At 46.9% G+C, this 19894-nt stretch overlaps 2 protein-coding genes across 4 annotated transcripts; one reads left to right on the top strand and one right to left on the bottom strand.

The window, feature by feature from the left end:
• Window positions 1-1578: 1578 nt before the first annotated feature.
• Window positions 1579-4591, bottom strand: LOC123127837 (E3 ubiquitin-protein ligase RMA1H1). Of its 3 annotated transcripts, XM_044547692.1 has the most exons (3): window positions 4198-4564; window positions 2588-4085; window positions 1579-2502 (listed from the first exon to the last, which is right to left on the bottom strand). In XM_044547692.1, the coding sequence occupies exon 3, from the start codon at window positions 2468-2470 to the stop codon at window positions 1742-1744; it is 729 nt and encodes a 242-aa protein (XP_044403627.1). In that variant the 5' UTR covers window positions 2471-2502; window positions 2588-4085; window positions 4198-4564; the 3' UTR covers window positions 1579-1741. The 3 variants fall into 3 exon arrangements, with proteins under 3 accessions (XP_044403627.1, XP_044403628.1, XP_044403626.1); XM_044547693.1 differs by having other exon boundaries at window positions 3909-4591; XM_044547691.1 differs by having other exon boundaries at window positions 2588-4564.
• A 2916-nt stretch (window positions 4592-7507) lies between these two features.
• Window positions 7508-13836, top strand: LOC123127836 (elicitor-responsive protein 3). Its single transcript, XM_044547690.1, has 5 exons — window positions 7508-7721; window positions 8024-8089; window positions 11997-12123; window positions 12244-12358; window positions 13528-13836. The coding sequence occupies exons 1-5, from the start codon at window positions 7655-7657 to the stop codon at window positions 13582-13584; spliced, it is 432 nt and encodes a 143-aa protein (XP_044403625.1). The 5' UTR covers window positions 7508-7654; the 3' UTR covers window positions 13585-13836.
• Window positions 13837-19894: the final 6058 nt, after the last annotated feature.

Genomic DNA, 19894 nt, shown 5'->3' with positions numbered 1-19894 from the left:
AAAAAAATAGAGAACGTGTTTTGTTTTTCTCTTTCCGAGAGGCACGGCCGTGACTCTCGCGAAGACACAACAGTGCCTCTCGCGGAAGCAAAACCGTAACTCTCGCGAAAGAAAAAAAAATAGAAAACGCATTTTGTTTTTCCCTTTCCGAGAGGCACTGCCGTGACTCTCGCGAAAGCACAACCATGCCTCTCGCGGAAGCAAAACCGTGACTCTCACGAAAAAAAATAGAAAACGTCTTTTTTCCCGTTTCCGAAAGGCATAGCCGTGACTCTCGCGAAAGCACAATCGTGCCTCTCGCGGAAGAAAAACCGTGACTTTCGCGAAAAAAAATAAAACACATTTTTTTCACGCAAAAGAATATTTTGTTTTGAATTTTTTTAATCGAAAAGCTAAGGAAGGTCGGGGAAAAACCAAAATGTTGAAAAAACCCAGAAAAAAATCGTTTGATAAGCCGAAAACACGTGCGAAAAAATAAAAATAAAAACAAAATCCGGATGGAACGTCCAGAACATAACATGTGGCGAATGATTAGGAGCGTGTCAAGTGGCGCTGATCGTTGCGAGGTTCCCGAAAAAGCGCTCGTTAACTAGTTGCTTCCTACATATCGCTTATAGTGAGATGGAAGCAGCTTTCGCGTGAGGTGCAACGTGAGCAGGCTGGCCCATTAGCATATGGTTCCTCGCTGTAGGTTCGCTCACTGTAGGTCCAGTTTCCTTCTATTCTTTTCTCTATTTTTACGGTTTCTTTGGATTTTTTTCACAGGTTTTCTTCAGTTTTCCATTTTTTCTTTGTTATAAATTTTATTTTCTTTGTTTTCACTGGTTTTTATTTTCCTTCTTTTATGTTTGGTTTTCTTTATTTTTCTAGGTTTTCACAGATTTGTTTTTTGGATTCTTTGTTTATTTTTTGGTTTTCATTGATTTTCTCCATTTCTTTTTCTACCATTTTTTTAAATTAAGGTAACATTTGTTTTACATTGTGTTAACATTTTTCAAATTCACTATTTTACTTTTTTGATTGATTTTATGTTTTGAAATATGTGTATTTAGAATATTTTCGAAAATAAGAATAAAATATCGAACGAAGCAAAAAAGGTGAAAAGACGAACTTAGCTGAAACCTACCTAGGCCGGCCCATTTTGTGACGCCTGATGTGAGTGCTCGCTCCAACCCGCGCTAAGCGAGGTATAGGTACGCCGGAACGACTTCAGATGTCTTTAGTCGTAGTCTTAAGGCCTGAACTGTTGTTCTAACGCTGGAAGGCTTTCTGCTTATGATTGTTCAAGTTTACATGAGTGTGAGTTGTCTCAAAAAAAAGTACATGAGTGTCGATCTCTTGAGAGAGTGGCGGAGATAGTATCGAATTACGCCTGGGGCTAAGCTTGTTGGAGTGATGCAGTATAGTTATTTCGTATATTTTGTAGGAAGGAATTACAAAGTCCATTGTTACTATGCCTAGGGCTATAGCCCAACTACTCTTGGTCTGTCTCCGCCACTCTTGAGAGTTTACATTTTGAAAACAGATTTCTTTTCATCAATGCATCCTTTGTGTTTTGCCAGGAAAGGACTCCGTCGGTTTCCAGTACTGAGTGTTTGTTCATGTATGATCGCAACTTGTCACACAGGCAGATAGGCTGGACATTTGGTTAATAGTGCAAACAGATGACCTCTTTTAGAGTTGCACTATGTAGTACACGACAGCTATACGTAGAGAAGTTGCAGGAATGTGCTCCGCGAGATCAGAACAAGAGCAGGCACAGCACTACGAACACAAAGAGGAAGAACAATAACTGATGCAAAGACCTCTCCACCTCCATGTGCTGCCGCCTCAGCCTAGGGCTCAGGTTTTGCAGCTCGCCCAGGGGGTAGCTCGGCGCCGGCGCCTCGCCACCGAACACCCAGGGGAGCAACGCCAGGGCCATCCCGCCGAGCACCCCACCGGACGTCGAGTTCATCGCATTCATGCCGTACCCCAAGGGCGGAGGAGGGTATACGATGTTGAACTGCGCGGCTCCGACACGCGCGTGACGGGATGAACGAGTCGGCGAACCGGGTTCCATGATCACGCGCCGGCGACCACTGCCACCGCTGGTTTGCGCGCTCTGTTGCTCGACGGCTCCCCGGTGCACGGTCGGCCGGCGCGGAAGGGCCGGGTGGAGCCGTGGCTTACTGGGCCGGCTGCCGCCACGGCCGTAGAGCGGCACGAGCGAGTCCAGCGTGAGCGCGGCCTTGCACACGGGGCACGGCCGCCCTGCCGCCGAGATGGTGCCGCCGGCGGCGTCGCGGCGCAGCCACTCGTAGATGCAAGGCCAGCAGTAGAGATGGCCGCAGAGGGTGACCACAGGCTCCACCGCGAAGTCCAGGCAGATGTTGCAGTCGAAGCAGCCGGCGCGTGCCGCCGCCGCCGGCGCGTCCCCGCTCACTCTCTTGGACGGATCATTATCACGCTCCTGGCTAACCTGATTCATCCTGCTCTTGCACCTTCAGACGGTTCACGGCGCTGCAAAAGGAACCAAAAGGTCGGTTGGATTACACAAACGAGAGAGACGCGCAGCGAGAAGATGGCCACTGAACAAAAAGCTCACCAATCAATAATTCAAGGTAGACATCTTGATCGATCAAACCGTAGTGAGATTATCATCGATCCGACTGGAGCAGGACAACGAACTAACGAGAGGGACGGAGCAAGCCACGCAAAATTGCAGATCTGTGGCGCGCGGTGCCGTCCGGGTTCATGTGTGGATGCCGTCGTGACAAGGTGGGCAGTGTCACCAAGATCGGAAAGGGACACATGCTACAACTGTAAGAAAGGGAACCATGGGGTTGCTTGGCCCATAGAATTCCCAGGATATTGTTGTGTCGTAATCAGTCTAGCCAAACCCTAAGCGGGTCCCGTGCTAAACAAGGTACTACTACTACTACTTTCAGACAAGGAGTAGAAAACGTTACGTAATGCACTATGTGACTGACCTTGGCAGCATGCCTCTTGTGTCATTATTTATACTACTAGTACTACTACATAAGCCTTTTCACTAATTATTTCTGGCATTTCCCTAACCTGCTTCTCAAGCGAATTAACGTGCGTCCTAGCTCCTAGACAATGGCTTTGGATAAGGTCGCCAGATCACTGAAACACCGACCTGATGTTATCCTTGTTTTCTTTAAGACACGACAAGTCCAAGGAGACAGAATTGACCACACAGCGAATGGCAGGAAGGAGAATGCGATCCTATCATAATGATATTGCTAACATGGCAATAAAAAATGTCAGTGCTTTAACATATTTCAGAGACTGAGTTGCGCATCACTTCTTTTTTACTGGGTAACAATCATAAAGAAGCGATACAGTACAGCTTTGGCGGCATATACTCAACGGGACTGAACACAACAAAGCGCTCGGCTGCAAGCATATCCAGTGATCTTTGAGAAGACAAGAACAATATAATCCGGCCAACAACTTTTGACTTAGTAGACCTCCAGGCACGTCCTTCTTATGCAGTTGTTGGACTAAACATCTGTGGCTATTAAGAACGCTGTTGGCATCATCAGGTACAGAGATGATGAACAGTGTGCAATATGATGATCTAACAGTAGTCATAGATTTTCTTAATGGCTAATGGCACCCAAATTATCAAACCATATGCAGTTGAGAATATCGTTGAAATGATGTTCATCTGAGCATTCATTTGCTCTTGGAGACCAGAAATTCCCGCATCAATTGGAAGAGCGACCAGCACAATCTTGTTGTTGAAGATAGTGACAGTGCGGATTGATCTAGCAAAAATTAAAACCGGGTAGAGCTATGAAAGAAACAAGCCTAGCCGCCTGGACTGAACCCAGAGACCCAGAGCCAAGAACAGAGAAACTACTTATCAAAGCTTGATCAATCCATGGACAAGGACCGACCCGCGATAGCAGCACGCGCACGGCCGGCCTTCCGCCTCCGGGCCTCTCTCGGCGGGGCTCCGCGCGAAGGAGTCTTGAGGGACGGGAACCGGAGCGGTAGCGTATGTATGTATGTATAGGCGGGGAGCGGGAGATGACTCGTGGAGGCGACGAACGCGCCGTCGACGTCAGTCGCAGCTGTGGGAGATACCAAGAAAACGAAGAAAAATGAGTCGCCGGTGCGTGGAACGGCAGGCCTAACCGAAGCGGGAAGTCGCCGGCTTCCTGTGCTGGGAGGTGGCGACGGTACCCGTCATTGTCAAGGGGAGCAGGAGCAGAGGGCGGTTGCTCTGCTTTGTTTCTCCCCGGTGGCGGTGGGTGCTGTGCTCTGAATCTGATCCTGCCCAGCAGGCGAGAATTTTGTCCGCTCGGTTCCTTCTCTCTTGTTAGATCCTGCGATATACACGGAAAAGTTGGCCAGAAAACGTCAGGCCGTTGCTGGCACCAGCACGTCATGAGCGCTCTCACTCTCGCTACTGCTCAAGCATGGAAAAAAAAGGAACAAAAAACAAAAGAGAGAGAAAAGCAAGCGGAAACAGCAAAGCAGGCTGCCCCTGTAGTTGCAGTGGATAAACGACGAGACCCCGGAGTCCGCCGCAAGATCGGGATCCTCCCATCAGTCTCGACGTGGCTGTGGTGCCTTTGTTTCCTCTTTCGTGCAATGCCGAGAGATGATTTGTGCGCTTGCTTGCGGAGCTGCTCGTCCTCGCCGTTCGCTCCACGCGCGCAACCGTCGGCGTTGCCGGTGGGCGCAACGGAATCAGCGAGTGCGCTGAGCTCCTCACGATGCCCGTGGGTCGCCGCATTTTCAGTTGCGCCTCATCCTTGTACGCTTGCAACTCGTGGTGCTACTGCTAACTGCCTAGCTAGTGTGCATTCCACGACTCAAAAGAAAACAAAAAACTAGCGTGCATTCCAGAACGCCGGTCCCGCATACGACGACCGGCGGCGAGAGCCTTTCCCGGCTACGGTTGTGGCTTTTCTGCAGCAATCATCTTAATCACCTCATGATTGCTGTCACCAACTATTGATTTTATTAGGCAGAAACTTTTGTCATCACGCTCTCGATCACAGGACTCACGAGGATCAGATTATCTGGAATCGCAGCGCCCAAGCAAAGGGAGGAAAATGTAGCGGGAGCTATATCTCGCTCAACCTGAGATGGAAGAAATCTCGCCTTGTGGATTTCCTGCGGTCGCTGCGCTCGTACAGTATTAGGCCAGCACATAGTCTTTTTTTTTTTTGAGGATCAGGCGAGCCCATAGTCGTGCATACCTCGCCTGCTCGCTGCTGGTTGGGCCATTGCTTCAGTTTCCTCTGTTTTTTTTCTCCTTCTTTTCTTTACGTTTTCTCTTCTGTTATTTTTTTTTGTTTCTACACCGGTTTTTCTGGTTTTCTATTATTTTGGTTTTCCATGGTTTTTTCGTTTCTTTCACTGTTTTTATTGGTTTCCTTTTTTCCCCTTCTTTTTCTTCGGGTATTTTTCTTTCTCTGTTTCAATCATTTCTCCTTTTGTTTCCTCTTCGTAAACAAATATAAAAGTGTTTACATCACTAAAGGAGTGATCTAAAATCTCTTATATTTTTTACAGAGGGATTATTTTTTCTTCCTTTCTTAGTTTTATCGGCTTTGTTTTTTTCTTTGTTTCTTTCTCGGTATTCACAGTTTTCATTCTGTTGCACTGGTTTTAATTAGTTTTCTGTGTTTTGTTCTTTCTTTTTCAATTTTCATTGGTTTTTTCTCTCTCTTTCCATATAGGGTAGGAATAAATTTTTATAAACGTTCAGCATTTTTTTGAATTATACAAAACTTTTTTGGTATACATCTGAAAGATTTTTGTTGTGCAATTTCAACATTTTTCAAATACAACATTAATATTTTGTTTACATATACTCCCTCCGTTCCTAAATATAAGTTTTTCTAAAGATTTCAATAAATGACTACATACAGAGCAAAATGAATGAATCTACACTTTAAAATTTGTCTACATACATGCATATGTTATAGTCCATTTGAAATGTCTAAAAAGACTTATATTTAGGAACAAAGGAAGTATTTTGATGTCAACCTTTTACATACACGTTCAACATTTTTTGTATATTTTTTGATAGACACACCAATTATCAAAATTCGAAGAGGGCAAACAAATCTAGCGACACAAACTCTCGCATGCTCTTCCCGATGCCAGACACATTGAGATGAGAAGATGCCAAAGAAAACTTATTCAACAAAAACTAATAAGAAAAATCTATATCTATATCCAGTATATCTATATTTATACCAATATAAAAACACTCAAAGGGGCAGATTCAAACTATCTTGACCGTTAAATCATTTTATTTAGCGGTTCAAATCGCTCCAACTAGGGGGGGAAACGGATCGGATGCGGATCGGATAGTGCTCTTGCCACTTCCATTTTCATATTTTCAAAACGAATACGAATCCGAATACGGATGTTATCGGATACGGATGCGGCTCGGATATTATTCGAATACGGATACGTATCGGATATTTTCTTGATTCGGAACGGATACAAATAATATTAACATATTGCTTAAGTAAATTAGTCGATAGCTATGTGACCTGAAATAATCAACTTGTGACATACAATAAGTCAATGATAAATAGGTTTATGAATAAATACTATTGTAATGCATAATAATTTATAAGTTTAATCATATAAAAAGTAAAATTTACCACTTATTTGGCTTTTATGTTGGATAATTGGAATATTGGGTCTAGAATTTTGAAAATTACCTCCCATAATCTTATTCGGATACGGATATATCCACTTCCATATCCATTTTGTCTCAAAATCTCGTACCATATTTTATTTTTTATTTGTTTAATAAATTCGGATACGGATAATTTCCATTTCTATTTTGGTTCGGATGCGGATGTTTCGGATACGAATAGGCATTTTCTCGAATACGAATATCGGATATTTCGGATTATCCGCTACCAATTTCCACCCCTAGCTCCAACGTTGAGCATCAAACATGTTTAACGTTCTAATTATCCATCACTGTCATTGGTTATAAACATATTTTGACTCGACGCTATCCCACAAAATCTGCCATGTAATTAATATCCTACCATTCCCGCGTAAAAAGTAATTGATATCTTACCAAATACTCGTACGTGCAACAAATATATCTTACCTAATATGATGTACAACTAATATCCTACCTAATACAAACGTGCATTGCACGTACATTATTACTAGTAAAAATAAAAAGATCCGTTATTTTTTGTGCTCGTACATACGCGCATACACTCATCCTTATGAACGCATACACGCACATTTTACTCCTATGAGCATCTTCGAGAGACTGAGTCGACATATCATTTTCAGATTTACAAAGTCATCGTAAGCGCTTCGTCATCGATGGAAACATCTTCTTTCACTAAAGCGCATGCAGAAATAATGTGAACGCCAGGAATTAAACTCTGGTGAGCTGTAATATCACAGTCCCTCTAACCATTCACCTGTATGTTGGTTCACCGTTTTTTTTTTGTTTAAAGTAGAACCTTTGGTCTATATTTAGACTCCGAACCGAAACTGGCGGGCGAGAACCGAGGAGTCCCCAAGCCACGCCACTCCACGCCAATTTCCATGTGAGAGCCGAGGACCCAAGCGAGAGCGGAGGACCGACATCCGGATCTGCATCCTGCCGCTCAACTCGACCGCTGGAGGAAGAGAATCGATGGTGCACGGAACGCTGGAGGTGCTGCTCGTCGGCGCCAAGGGCCTCGAGAACACCGATTTCCTGTGTACGTACGCACCAACCAATCCTTTGGCTTTGTGAACCCTAATAATCTTGTAAGATAGCGATTGCTTCTAGGGTGCGGACCATTCTGTTTTCCTTCGATCGGGACGTTGCCGTTCGTGCTATTAATCGCCTCACTAGAATTTTGATCGATCGGGTCGACTGATTTATTCGTATTAAATCGCCGTTTCGGCCCCCCTGCGCCATCGTAGGAAATGTTTGATGCATTTATTGGTTGTTTATCCCATCATTTTCGCAAGGACTCTGATGATGATAAGTTGCTTCTTGTTGACAAATTGAGCGCAGGCAATATGGACCCGTACGCACTTCTCAAATGCCGCTCGCAGGAGCAGAGGAGCAGTATCGCGTCAGGTGGGTATGCTCTTCCCATTTGTTCCTTTTCCTTACGATTGATTCTGTCATTCATCTTTTCATGTGCTGCTAATATAGGTTTCAAATTTGATGATTATTTTTGCATTGCTAAACAAACAGCTCTAACTTGTAGCTCCAACAATCTAGTGAGATGGTTTGCTAGACTTTTAAATAAAATGACCACATGCATCGTTCTGATGCAGAGGCCGGGGATCTTTCCTCCTTTAAAAAATAATAATCTAGTGAGACTGAGGTGTTTGTTTCTGAGTTTTTTCAACATGACCCGTTTACAACGTCTTCTCAATCCTCTGCATGTGTTTTGGTAAACCTAGGCCGTAATCAGATGCCTCGTTAACAGATCCCACTGCTATTCACGGATGATTCCTATCATCCTTATTGAATTGCATTACTGAACTCAGCCTCCTCGCCCTCCAGGCATGGTAATGAATATATATATTGAGAGGCTAATTGGTTCCATGCCAAAAGTTGGCATGCCAAATTTTGACAACTGTCAAGTGTTGGCTAGAGATTGGTTGCATACCAATTGTTGTCAATCTCATAAAAGGTTGCCAAATGTTGGCAACTTTTGATTTTGCCAAATGTTGGTTTGCCAAATATCGGCAATGCCAAAGGTTGGTAGCAAACCAATCAGCCTCTGTGTTCTAACATTACTACCCTTCATGCATGGTAATGATGAATCGGGCGGTCTCATAAGGAGATAAATAAATGAATAATTTATGAAAAGTTAACTTTTGTGACTCTCGAAACAGGCTTTCGCCCCGCTTTATATATAAAGCAACCACCAAACAAAGTACACGGCCGAACGTTATAGGGTGGAGAGGTAGCCCTCTTACAAAGCAAATCCTTGGATAATCGGATCACGCAAAATGCACGCGACTATGCTACCGAAGGAGAACACAGTGAAGATAGGATAAAACGCCGCGCTACACCCTAGCACACCTAAGCTTTACAACAACGCCCTCGGGAGGGAAGATGGTGCGGAGCGTCGCCGCTACTGAGTCCGAAGAGGACATGAGTTTTCATCCAGAGCCCTGACACGGAGAGGAGAACCACAACGATGTCTTCAAGAAGTGAGTGGCGCCCGCGAGCATCGCCATCGTTGCCGCCAAAGCGTAGAGCTTTCGCTCGGTAGCTCACCCGTGTCACCACGAGGTCTCCAGGACAACTGCGACGAACCCAAACTCCCAGATCTGGATCTGGGCATCGCCACTGCCAACGACAAAAGGACGAGCCTGAGCCACCCGACACAATCCCCTTGCCGCCCGCACGACCAAAGGGACGCCATCACCGCCGCCGTGGTGCCTGCCGGAGAGCCAACCATGCAGCCAACCTTCCGAGGCAGCTGCCCCGGCATCCAAGGCCCGAAACACCGGCATCCACCTACTTCAAAACACACCCACCACGACAGGAAGAGTGGACGCCTCCATCCACTCCTAACCCAGCATCAGCCATCGATTCTGGGTTAGCGCCTCCATCGTAGGAAGCGCCCACACCTGCATCCCCAGCCAGCCCCGGTGGAATAGGGGGGACACGAATCGATGACTGCCGACGGCCGCCGACGAGCAAGCCTCGACGCTAGCCCTCTGTCCTTGGCCCAGGTGATCACACACAACGCCATGTTCATGGTCTTCGGTGCTGATCCGACGGCCGGAACCGCGATGTCACGACCACCAACTCCCACCACGCCCGCGAGAGCTAGACGTCGCTCGTGCACGCAACCCGGGCACACCTACCCGAAGCACCTGCTCCGATCCACCGGGCATAGATCTGGCCTGCCCGAGCACGAACCCTAGATCCAAGCCTTCCCCGTTGCACGTGCTGCCGGCACCACTGGTACTCGCCCAATCCCGTTCACCGTCGGCTTGAACCCAAGAGAAGGAGAGTCGTCGCCACCACCCTGTGCCGGCTGATGAAACCACCGCAACCAAATCTGCATTGCCGTCACCGCCATACGCTCGCACCACCATTCATGCCTGAAAATGGCACAACAGCCGAAGAAGCCCACTGCCAGCCACCCAGGCCCTCCTACCACCTCGTGGCCGTGCCAAGATGGCTGCCATGCCGGTGCGCGCACCGCCCACAGCCCGCACTGCCTGCGAGGCATCTCCCCAGCCCGATCCAGATCAGAGACAAGGCGAGCTACTCCCATAAGCATGCTCCACCACCACAATGCCACCCGGCACACGAACCAGGCCCTGCCGCCGCCGAGACCGCGCCGGAGAGCCGCTGCGCCCGAAGCCAGCACCCCATCTCGCCGTGGCCGCCCCGTCCCGCACTGGGGCCACCGCGCGAGGAGCGGAGAGAGCCTTGCCGCCGCTGGCGTCGGCATGGCTTTGCCCGCCCGTGCCCTGTGGCGGCGGCGAGGGAGGAGCAGGTGGAGGGGGTCTCTGGCGGCGGTGGTGCGGTCGCCCCGCCCTCCCTATCACACGCGGGGCGACGCGGGAGGGGAAGGGGGTTGCTTTTTCCACACACACACCCTCGCAAAAAATGAGTAAGTGAAGGAATTTTTTTTTGTGACTTCATACCAACAAGTGATGAAACTGTGCACAGAGAGACGACCTAATACACAATGAAGGGAAAAAAACTCAGAGAAAATAGGCGACCACCAGATAAAAAACACTATGAACCAAACGGCGCAGCAAATTGCGTGTATACATCACAGGCAAAAGAATTGTGTATATGATACAAGTTCTGTCTACATGTATGCTTGGCTTCGTGCCGTTGTCAGCTGACTTCCGTGGAGCCATGTCTGTTAGGTGGCCTACGTGGGCTCTTGACGGCACCGACGGATTTTTGTCTGCGAATTGTGTCCAATCATTGTTGAAGACTTGGGGCAGCGGGATAGCCTCTCGTGTGTTCTTGGTGGCGTCAGTTACCTTGTTGTTGTTGGCGGTTGTGCTCTGGTCTGCTTCCCGTATATGTGGTATGCCCGGTTGCGTTTGTCCATATCGGGGTTGTGAGCGTATACGGCTGTTGAGGAGTGACAATCTGGCTTGCAACAGTAACTTCTTCATAGAAAGTGGGGGCGGCAGTACAGGGTGACATAAGTTTGGTGGTGCTCTTGAGCACAAGAATTTTAGCTCCGAAGTGAAAACTCTAGGTCTGGCTCCGACTGGCTCTACCTAGCAATGGTGGTGTTCTTACACCATTCCCCTATTGAAGGCATTGTTTGGAGTTTGCTCAGACTTCCTCTTTGTGGTGAAAACCCCATATTGACCCTTCGTGGGTGGATCTGAAGATGGCCGTGCTTGCGTGCAGTGGCGGAGCTTCAAGCTCCTTGTTGGGCAGGCTGGCCTGGCCAAACAGAGGGAAACATCTTATGGGCTGATGTTCCAAGGCCCATAAGTAATAAAATTAGTGTAGAAACTCCAGAAAGCTGGGCGGGCCATGGCCCATTCGGCCTTGCCATGGCTCCGCCAGTGCTTGCGTGTCGTTCCCTTTTTAAAGGTGTCGTTGTTGAAGCACTTTCCCCATGTCCAGGTGCTCTCATCGGTGGTGGTTGATGCTGATGGTTATTGCTACATGTTATAGTTCACTTCTGGGAGGTCACTTTTGTGTGTGTGTGTGTGCGTTGGTGTTAGTTGTGTGCATCCTAGTTATGCAGAGGCCGGGTGTGAGCTCATGATGCTTTGTATTCTCTTGATGTGGCATTATGAGTTAACAAAATACACCCTTTATCGGAAAAATGGACTGATAATTAAGTAGTAAGGAAACAAAAGAGAACTAAGAAGTGCTTAACTCTTAGTTGCCCTAACATTTTAAACGATCAACCGTTCCTTGTCTAAAGGATGCAGAGTTGTTGCTATTGCCTCATGTCGTTCGTTTCAACTTCAGATATCAGTTTCCTGAACGTTATGTGATGCTAAATTTCAAAATGCCCATGCAGGCAAAGGTAGTAACCCTGAATGGAACGAAAGCTTTGTCTTCACCGTGTCAGACCAAGCTACGGAGCTGGTGATTAAGCTTATGGACAGCGACTCGGGCACATCGGACGACTTCGTTGGTGAAGCAACGTATGCATATCTTCCCATCCATATCTGAAGTTCTACAAATACTATTGGTACATTATAAGTTATTATCCGGAATCTTTTCAGAGAACATCTGTCATGAACTTACTGCTCTTGTTCTTGCAGGATTCCTTTGGAAGCAGTTTATACGGAAGGGAGCATTCCACCAACAGTTTATAATGTTGTGAAAGGTGAACACTACTGCGGAGAAATCAAAGTTGGTCTCACATTCACTCCCGAGGTAGATCCTAAAATGCTACTTCCATATTTTTAATTTTAACTGAATTCTTGAATCTGGTCTGAACTCCCAAGACTGTCTGTTGTTAATGTTTGCAAGAGAATAAATTCGCCCCCTTCCTTTATCTGGTGTGTTCATAACCTCAAACCACTAAGATTCCTAGTATTTCTGATGGCTAGTCAGCGGGTGGTACCACCCACTGTCTGGTTGGGTACCAGGAGGTACCAGGACTTCTACAAGCATATGTTAGCTCTTTCGAAGAGCAGGTTCTTAGGTTCTGATATCCATGATCCAATTGATGCAGACAATGATATCTTCCTACCTTGTAGGTCATAGTTCATAACCTGTATAAGCACCTCTTTCAAACAGTAGTCAGTAGGTTCTTAGGTCCTGGACTTCATGAATTGATGCAGACACTTTTAAGATCCTACCTTGTTGGTCTAGTTCGTAACTGAACACAGCATAGCTGCATATGTACCAATGGCGTCACTTAGAAATGAAGTCATGTCATCATCATCAAGATGCAGCAGTTTATGCAGATTTTGACGATAGCTGGAAAACATATAGTTCATTTCAATTTCAGATGCAATCGTACACGCCAGTATTGGGATTTAGTAAAAATAATCAATGATTCCCCTTGAAACGTATTTGGTGAATTAAGCTACTGAGGGACTATTTGAACATTAGTTGTACCTCCCGAACAAACAATATTATTATGCCACCCCTTAACGATTATTTTTCCAGCTTTGTTTGTAGTAGCTCTTTGTAGCCATATTTGTCGTCAATCTTTCTGAATCAGTCTGTAGGCAGATATTTATGTTAAACACCCATGGTCCTTATCTTAGTCTTCCATCGAATTCTATCAGATGACTATGAAATAGAAAACAATACTGTACAAAATGCTAATAAAGTCAAAGACCATGCGAATAAAACTTATTTGGGTGAACCACTACAACATACAAACAGAACGACAATTAAGTACTCCGTCCGTTCCAAAATAAGTGTCGAACTAAAACCCACGACACTTATTTTGGAACGGAGCGAGTACAATTTAGTATCAGCTCGTGTTTTGCTCCGAGAAACTTGAGCGGGCTGAGATTTACCTGAGAATTGGCAAAACGGCAAAACAAATGCATGGTTGGCCTTGAGCAACACTTTTATTCTGTATGCAGGATGGTCGCCAGCGCGGTCTCCCCGAAGACTTTGGTGGCTGGAAACAATCGCATTGAGCAGACTCGGAAGAACAAGGATGCTCGTCAAGCCTTGAGGCCTTGAATCACCATCTCATGCAAATACAATACGAAACTCTGTCACTTTGGATTTTTATCTGTTCCTTTTGAAGCTGAAAGTCAGTTTGGCTTCATCAATCATGTTAGAAGTACTGGTACTACTCGTGAATTTAAAGTTTAAACTGTAGATATCTGCAATTCCTGCATTTAGTGTCTTCTTAGTACTGGAAATAATAGTGTACTGTTTATTTATTTATTTTTGAAAAGGGGGGATTCCCCGGCCTCTGCATCAGATCGATGCATACGGCCTCTCTTATTAAACAAATAAACATGTTCTGAACAAAGGTCTTACAGAAAAAGGAACCAAAGCAGCCTATAGCTCACATAGAGCATCGACTGCAAGGCAGAAATGAGATAAGCCACAACCCGGCTGGCAAAATAGCAGATAGGTAAACTAAACTCCTATCCTATTACATGATCGCCATCCAAACCGGTTGAAGATATCCCGCGCTACCGTCTCCCACCGGACAGATCCAGTAACCAAACGCTCCCTGGCCTCCGTCGGAGTGAGTAAGGACCAAGTACGGATCAGCGCCGTAGCCCGGAATAACACCTACAAAAAATGAATATTTGTTGTCCTGTTAAAAACCAAATCATTCCTGCAATTCCAAATTGCCCATAATAACGCACATACTCCTACACGAATGTGTCTGGCTGTTTCGGACTCAATCCCAAACAGCCACGCCCCAAATAACGTGTTTATCGATCTCGGTGAAGTAATATTAAAGGCAATTTGCACAATGCGCCACAACCCTTGTGCCAACGGGCAATCAAAAAATAAATGCTTGATAGTCTCATCCCGATCACAGAAACTACACCTAGTAGATCCTGTCCAGTTGCGCTTAACTAGATTGTCCTTTGTAAGAATAACTTGTTTATGCACAAACCACATAAACACTTTAATCTTCAAAGGAACCTTAACTTTCCAGACCTCCTTAGTCGTAGGTATCACAGATGAATTAATAATATCCATATACATCGATTTTACCGTGAACACCCCAGTTTTAGTTAGTTTCCAACACAACTGGTCGGGCTGAGGATTTAGCTGAACGTCCATCAGCCTACGGACCAAGTGAAGCCATGCTTCCCATCGGGGTCCAACAAGCACTCTCCTAAACTGCATGTTTAGAGGAATAGACTGCATCACCGTCGCAACAAGAGCGTCCCTACGCTGAACAATACGATATAGTGTTGGATATTGTGTAGCCAAAGGCGCGTCACCCAGCCACGTATCCTCCCAGAATCGCGTATCATCTCCATTACCAACAATACATCTCGTTCTGTTGAAGAAAGCGGCCTTAACCCTCATGAGCCCTTTCCAGAACGGCGAATCTGTAGGTCTGAGAGTGACTTGGGATAAAGTCTTTGAGTGCAGATATTTACTATGTAAAATCTGCGCCCAAGTTGCCTCTGTCTCAGACGACAACTTAAACAGCCACTTACTAAGGAGGCATCTGTTTTTGACTTCAAGGTTTTCAATACCAAGTCCTCCTTGGTCCTTTGGTCTGCAGATAATATCCCATTTGGCCAATCTGTACTTCCTCTTAGACTCATCACTCTGCCAAAAGAAGCGAGAACGATAAAAGTCTAGCCTTTTCCTCACCCCCACTGGTACCTCGAAGAAAGATAACAGAAACATAGGTAAACTCGTGAGCACCGAGTTAATCAGAATCAACCGGCCTCCATAAGACATGAGTTTTCCTTTCCAACAGCTTAGTTTCTTCTCAAATCTATCCTCGATGCACTTCCACTCACCATTCGTTAACTTACGATGGTGTATTGGAATACCAAGATATGTGAAAGGTAGAGACCCAATTTCACACCCAAACAATTGTGTATAAGCTTCCTGTTCGTCTTTGGCTCTACCAAAACAGAACAACTCGCTTTTATGGAAATTAATCTTCAGCCCAGACAATTGTTCGAAAAGGCATAACACTAGCTTCATGTTCCTTGCTTTGGCCAAATCATGTTCCATAAAAATGATTGTATCATCAGCGTATTGCAGGATGGACAGACCACCATCCACCAGATGAGGCACCACTCCCTCCACCTGACCGGCCTCTTTGGCCCTCCCAATCAGGATCGCTAACATATCAACCACAATATTGAACAAAATAGGCGACATAGGATCGCCCTGTCTCAGACCCTTGTGCGTTCGGAAGTAGTGGCCTATGTCATCATTAACTTTAATGCCAACACTGCCTTTTTACGTGAAAGTTTCCACTTGATGTCTCCAGCGCTCATCAAAACCCTTCATTCGTAGAGCTTGCTGGAGGAACGGCCATTTGACTTTATCATAGGCCTTCTCGAAATCCACTTTGAAAATAACCCCATCTAGTTTTTTCGTATGAATTTCATGTAGCGTTTCATGAAGAACGACAACCCCTTCGAGGATGTTCCTATCCGGCATGAAAGTCGTTTGAGAAGGTTGAACTACAGCTTGCGCTATCTGAGTAAGCCTGATCGTGCCAACCTTGGTAAATATTTTGAAACTGACGTTGAGAAGGCAGATAGGCCGAAATTGCTCAATTCTCACGGCATCTGTTTTCTTAGGCAACAACGTTATCGTTCCAAAATTAAGTTGGAACAGCTGCAAATGTCCCGAGAACAAATCATGGAACATCGGTATCAGGTCCCCTTTGATAATATGCCAACACTTCTTGTAAAACTCAGCCGGGAAACCATCCGGCCCCGGTGCCGTATTACTTGTCATCTTGGCAATAGCCTCGAAAACTTCCTTTTCCGAGAAAGGGGCAGTTAACACATTATTCTCCACAGAAGTAAGTTGAGGAATATCGCTAACCCTAGACTCATCCAGGGATACACAGCTCTCCTCTGGTGGTCCAAACAACCGTTTATAGTATTCAGTAATGTAGATTTTCAGGTTGTCCTGGCCGACTATTGTACCCTCATCTTGCTCTAGCTGAAAGATCCTCTTCTTCCGGTGCTTGCCATTGGCAATCATGTGGAAGAACTGAGTATTCGCATCCCCCTGGACAACTTTTCTCACCTTTGCCCGCAATGCCCACTTTAATTCTTCCTCACGGAGCAAATCCTTCAGCCTCATCTCAGCCTCATGCTTAATATGAAGCTCAGTGGGTAACAGAACCATAGTTTCTGCTTTTATGTCTAAGGTTTGTATAAGTGAAAGGAGTCTTTCCTTCTCGACCTTATACACTCCACCTAGATGTTTAGCCCACCCACGAAGGAAGCTTCTGAGATGCCTAATCTTGTTCTGCCATCGTTCGATGGCACCTGTACCTCCTACATCTCTGGCCCACTCTTTGGCAACAAGATCCAAAAATCCTTCTCTTTCAAACCACGCCAGCTCGAAAGAGAAAACATTTTTGTTACCCGAGTAAGTAGCCCCACCAGAATCGAGCAACAAAGGAGTGTGATCAGAAATCCTGCGAGAAAGAGCCTGAACAGTTACAACTGGAAACTTCTGTTCCCAAGCAACACTAGCCAGAACCCGATCGAACTTCTCGTAAGTTGGATTTGGCATCGCATTAGCCCAGGTGAACTTCCTACCTGAAAGCTCAATTTCTCTCAAATCTAAGCTTTCAATAATGGTATTGAACATAAATGACCATCTCCCATCGAAATTGTCATTATTCTTTTCATCGCGCCTTCTAATAATGTTGAAATCACCCCCAACCAGAATTGGGAGCCGCTCAGACCCACAGACTCTAACAAGGTCTGCCAGGAAATCAGGTTTGAACTCGGCCTGCGCTGCCCCGTACACCGCCACCAAAGCCCAGTCAAAACCATCAATTTTGGACCGCACCCTGAACTTAACCGCAAAATCCCCCATGACCACACTGCGAACTTCGAGAGAGTCACATCTAACACCAAGTAAGATTCCCCCCGACCTGCCTCTCGGCGGAAGACAATGCCAGTCAAACTCCATCCCCCCCGACAACGTATTGAGAAATTGAGGTGAGAAATTTGCTCTACCCGTTTCCGACAAGGCAATAAAGTCCAAACTATGCTCAATAGATGCCTCCGCAAGGAACCTTCTTTTAGCCAAGTCCTTAAGACCTCTGCTATCCCAAAAGATTCCTTTCATATCTCATCATGAAATTTTTTAGCCGTGCGAATCCTAGCGCTCCTACGGACTGCGGACATCGAGTAAGTTTTGCGCTTCCACTTGCGCTTAGGGCTGGTCGGGCCCTCCCGGTCCAAAGTGCCCATAACCGCTGGGTTATCTACTTCCAACCCTATATTCTCGTCCTCCTCCTCCGGCTCCTGGAGGGGCGGTGCTAGGTCATGACAGAAATTATGAAGTACTCGAACTCCCAAGGCATCAATCTTAGAGTCATTCATTGGTTTGACCGCAGCTAAGTTACGAATTACTTCTAAAGCCCTCTCGGCTTCTAGATCAAGCAAATCGTTAACAGAATTAGTAACTTCACCCTCATTACTACCAAGTGAAATTCCTAATTGGTGTGCCTTATCCACAATTTGATCGTGTGAGAAATGCATAATAGTATTGGAAGTATTTACGGACATACCAGTTGTGACTTGGACTTCACGAAGCTTGGCCGCCCTGACGGCACAGCGCTGCTGCATGTCGTCCACCTCCGGATGGCTCTGAAGCCGACAACTCATGCATCGGCCCTCAGCTGCCTGGTCCGGTATCCCGCCAAACATAATGACCTCCTCCCGCGAGAATTTATCCGGAGAGCGACCGCCTGTCACTCCCCGAACATCCACCTGGTCGCCATTACCAGATGAGAGCGCCGAGTCCAGCACTGGGGAAGCGAAGGCCACCTGCCCCCTACCCCCATCCACTCCGGACCGCCTGTCCGGAGTGCACGCCACAGTCCCGAACGGGGCGCCCCCCTCGGGCACCGAAGCAGACGGGAGCATTGAGGCCACCTGCCCCACACCCTCCCACCGAACCTGAGCTGCCGCCTGCAGTGGCCGCCCATCCACAGGCGTAAGAGGAGCGGAGGCCACCTGCCCCGGCCCCCCAACCGTCGTCCCATCGTCTCTCCTGGTATCCTCAATAGGAAGAAGCTGAGGGGGGGCCTCCAATGCACCCTGATCCGGACCCCCAGATGAGATCGGACCCCCCTCCTGTACCACAGCCACGTCACCGCACTTAGAAGTAGGCGAGTCCACAAAATCCAACCTCGCACCTCCACCAGAACCCTCCACACCCGCGTCCTCAAAATCCAACGCCGGTAAAGAGTACTCGAACTCCTCAATAGACTCCACCCGCTCACTCCACAGTCTCGGTGGTGCAGACGCAGGACCAAAAGAACGGAATCTCAAAGTGGTCGCCGGCACAGACGCTCCAGGCGCCGCCCCTTGTCCTGCTGCCTTACTCGTCGGCTCCGGCCTCTTGGCCATCTCACTCAAAGAATCATCGGCCGTTTTTTCCTTACCTGCCGTATCATCGTCACCTTCACTCATGTCATCGCCAGTGGCAGCTGGAGCCTGGGCAAAGAGGCTATCATCCTCGAACTCAATCTCAAGACTGTATACCTGCCCACGAAACGCCCACTTAACCATGTCGGGCACGAAGTTGATGTCCAGAATACTGACCAACAGGCGAGCAATCCCATGAGCTCGAGTAAAAGGCATATCCACTCGCTCGGTCTTTCCCACCATGATACCGAGACTAGCAACCACATCGGCGTCCCGCAGAAGCGCAGACGGAGCCCCCGAAAAGCGCAACCAGGCCTGGATAAGGGGTGTACCCTGGGGCTCAACCAGCTTCCACTCCTGGAACTCAAGTATGGCCTCTGTACCTAGGACCTTACACATCCCAAAGCTCAACAACCTCTGTAAGTCCTCCACAGTTGGGAACTGAACCCTGAATAAGTTGTTCTCCAGCCTGACAAGCTCCCAATGGAAGTCTCCTGGTGCCAGCTCCCGGAGACGCTGAATAATCTGAGCCTCAGACACTTGTCCTCTAGTTACTTTCACTACCCCAGTTGTCGTACTGTGCTCCTCCTGAGGAACCTCCCTCTCAGTCGGTGACTCAAAAAATGTGAGTTCAGAACAGAAGACACCATATGTCATAAGGCTCGGTGTCTGCTCCCGCACCAGCGGACACGCACCAGACTCGTGTGCAGGCTTACCACAAGTATCACAAAGAACAGCCACACACTCAGCAATAAAATGACCCTTATCGCCACATCGATAACAAAGCATTCTTTCCTTTTTCTTAGCAAACTTTGCAGCCCTGTCCACCTCAGATCTGTCAGAGCCCTCCACCGACATAGCCTGAGTATCGACC

This window comes from Triticum aestivum, chromosome 6A (genome assembly GCF_018294505.1).
Source record: "Triticum aestivum cultivar Chinese Spring chromosome 6A, IWGSC CS RefSeq v2.1, whole genome shotgun sequence".
In the NCBI taxonomy this organism is placed as follows: domain Eukaryota; kingdom Viridiplantae; phylum Streptophyta; class Magnoliopsida; order Poales; family Poaceae; genus Triticum; species Triticum aestivum.
The sequence above is the reverse complement of the archived record's forward strand: the minus strand, read 5'-3'. Positions and strand labels throughout refer to the sequence as shown.

What these genes read in the sequence shown, in the direction of transcription:
- LOC123127836 (XM_044547690.1), top strand. Translation starts at nt 7,655, where the DNA reads ATGGTGCACGGAACGCTGGAGGTGCTGCTCGTCGGCGCCAAGGGCCTC. An exon ending in CGAGAACACCGATTTCCTGT is followed by an intron (nt 7,722 to 8,023) that starts GTACGTACGCAC and finishes AATTGAGCGCAG; the next exon opens with GCAATATGGACCCGTACGCA. An exon ending in GAGGAGCAGTATCGCGTCAG is followed by an intron (nt 8,090 to 11,996) that starts GTGGGTATGCTC and finishes ATGCCCATGCAG; the next exon opens with GCAAAGGTAGTAACCCTGAA.
- LOC123127837 (XM_044547693.1), bottom strand. Translation starts at nt 2,470, where the DNA reads ATGAATCAGGTTAGCCAGGAGCGTGATAATGATCCGTCCAAGAGAGTG.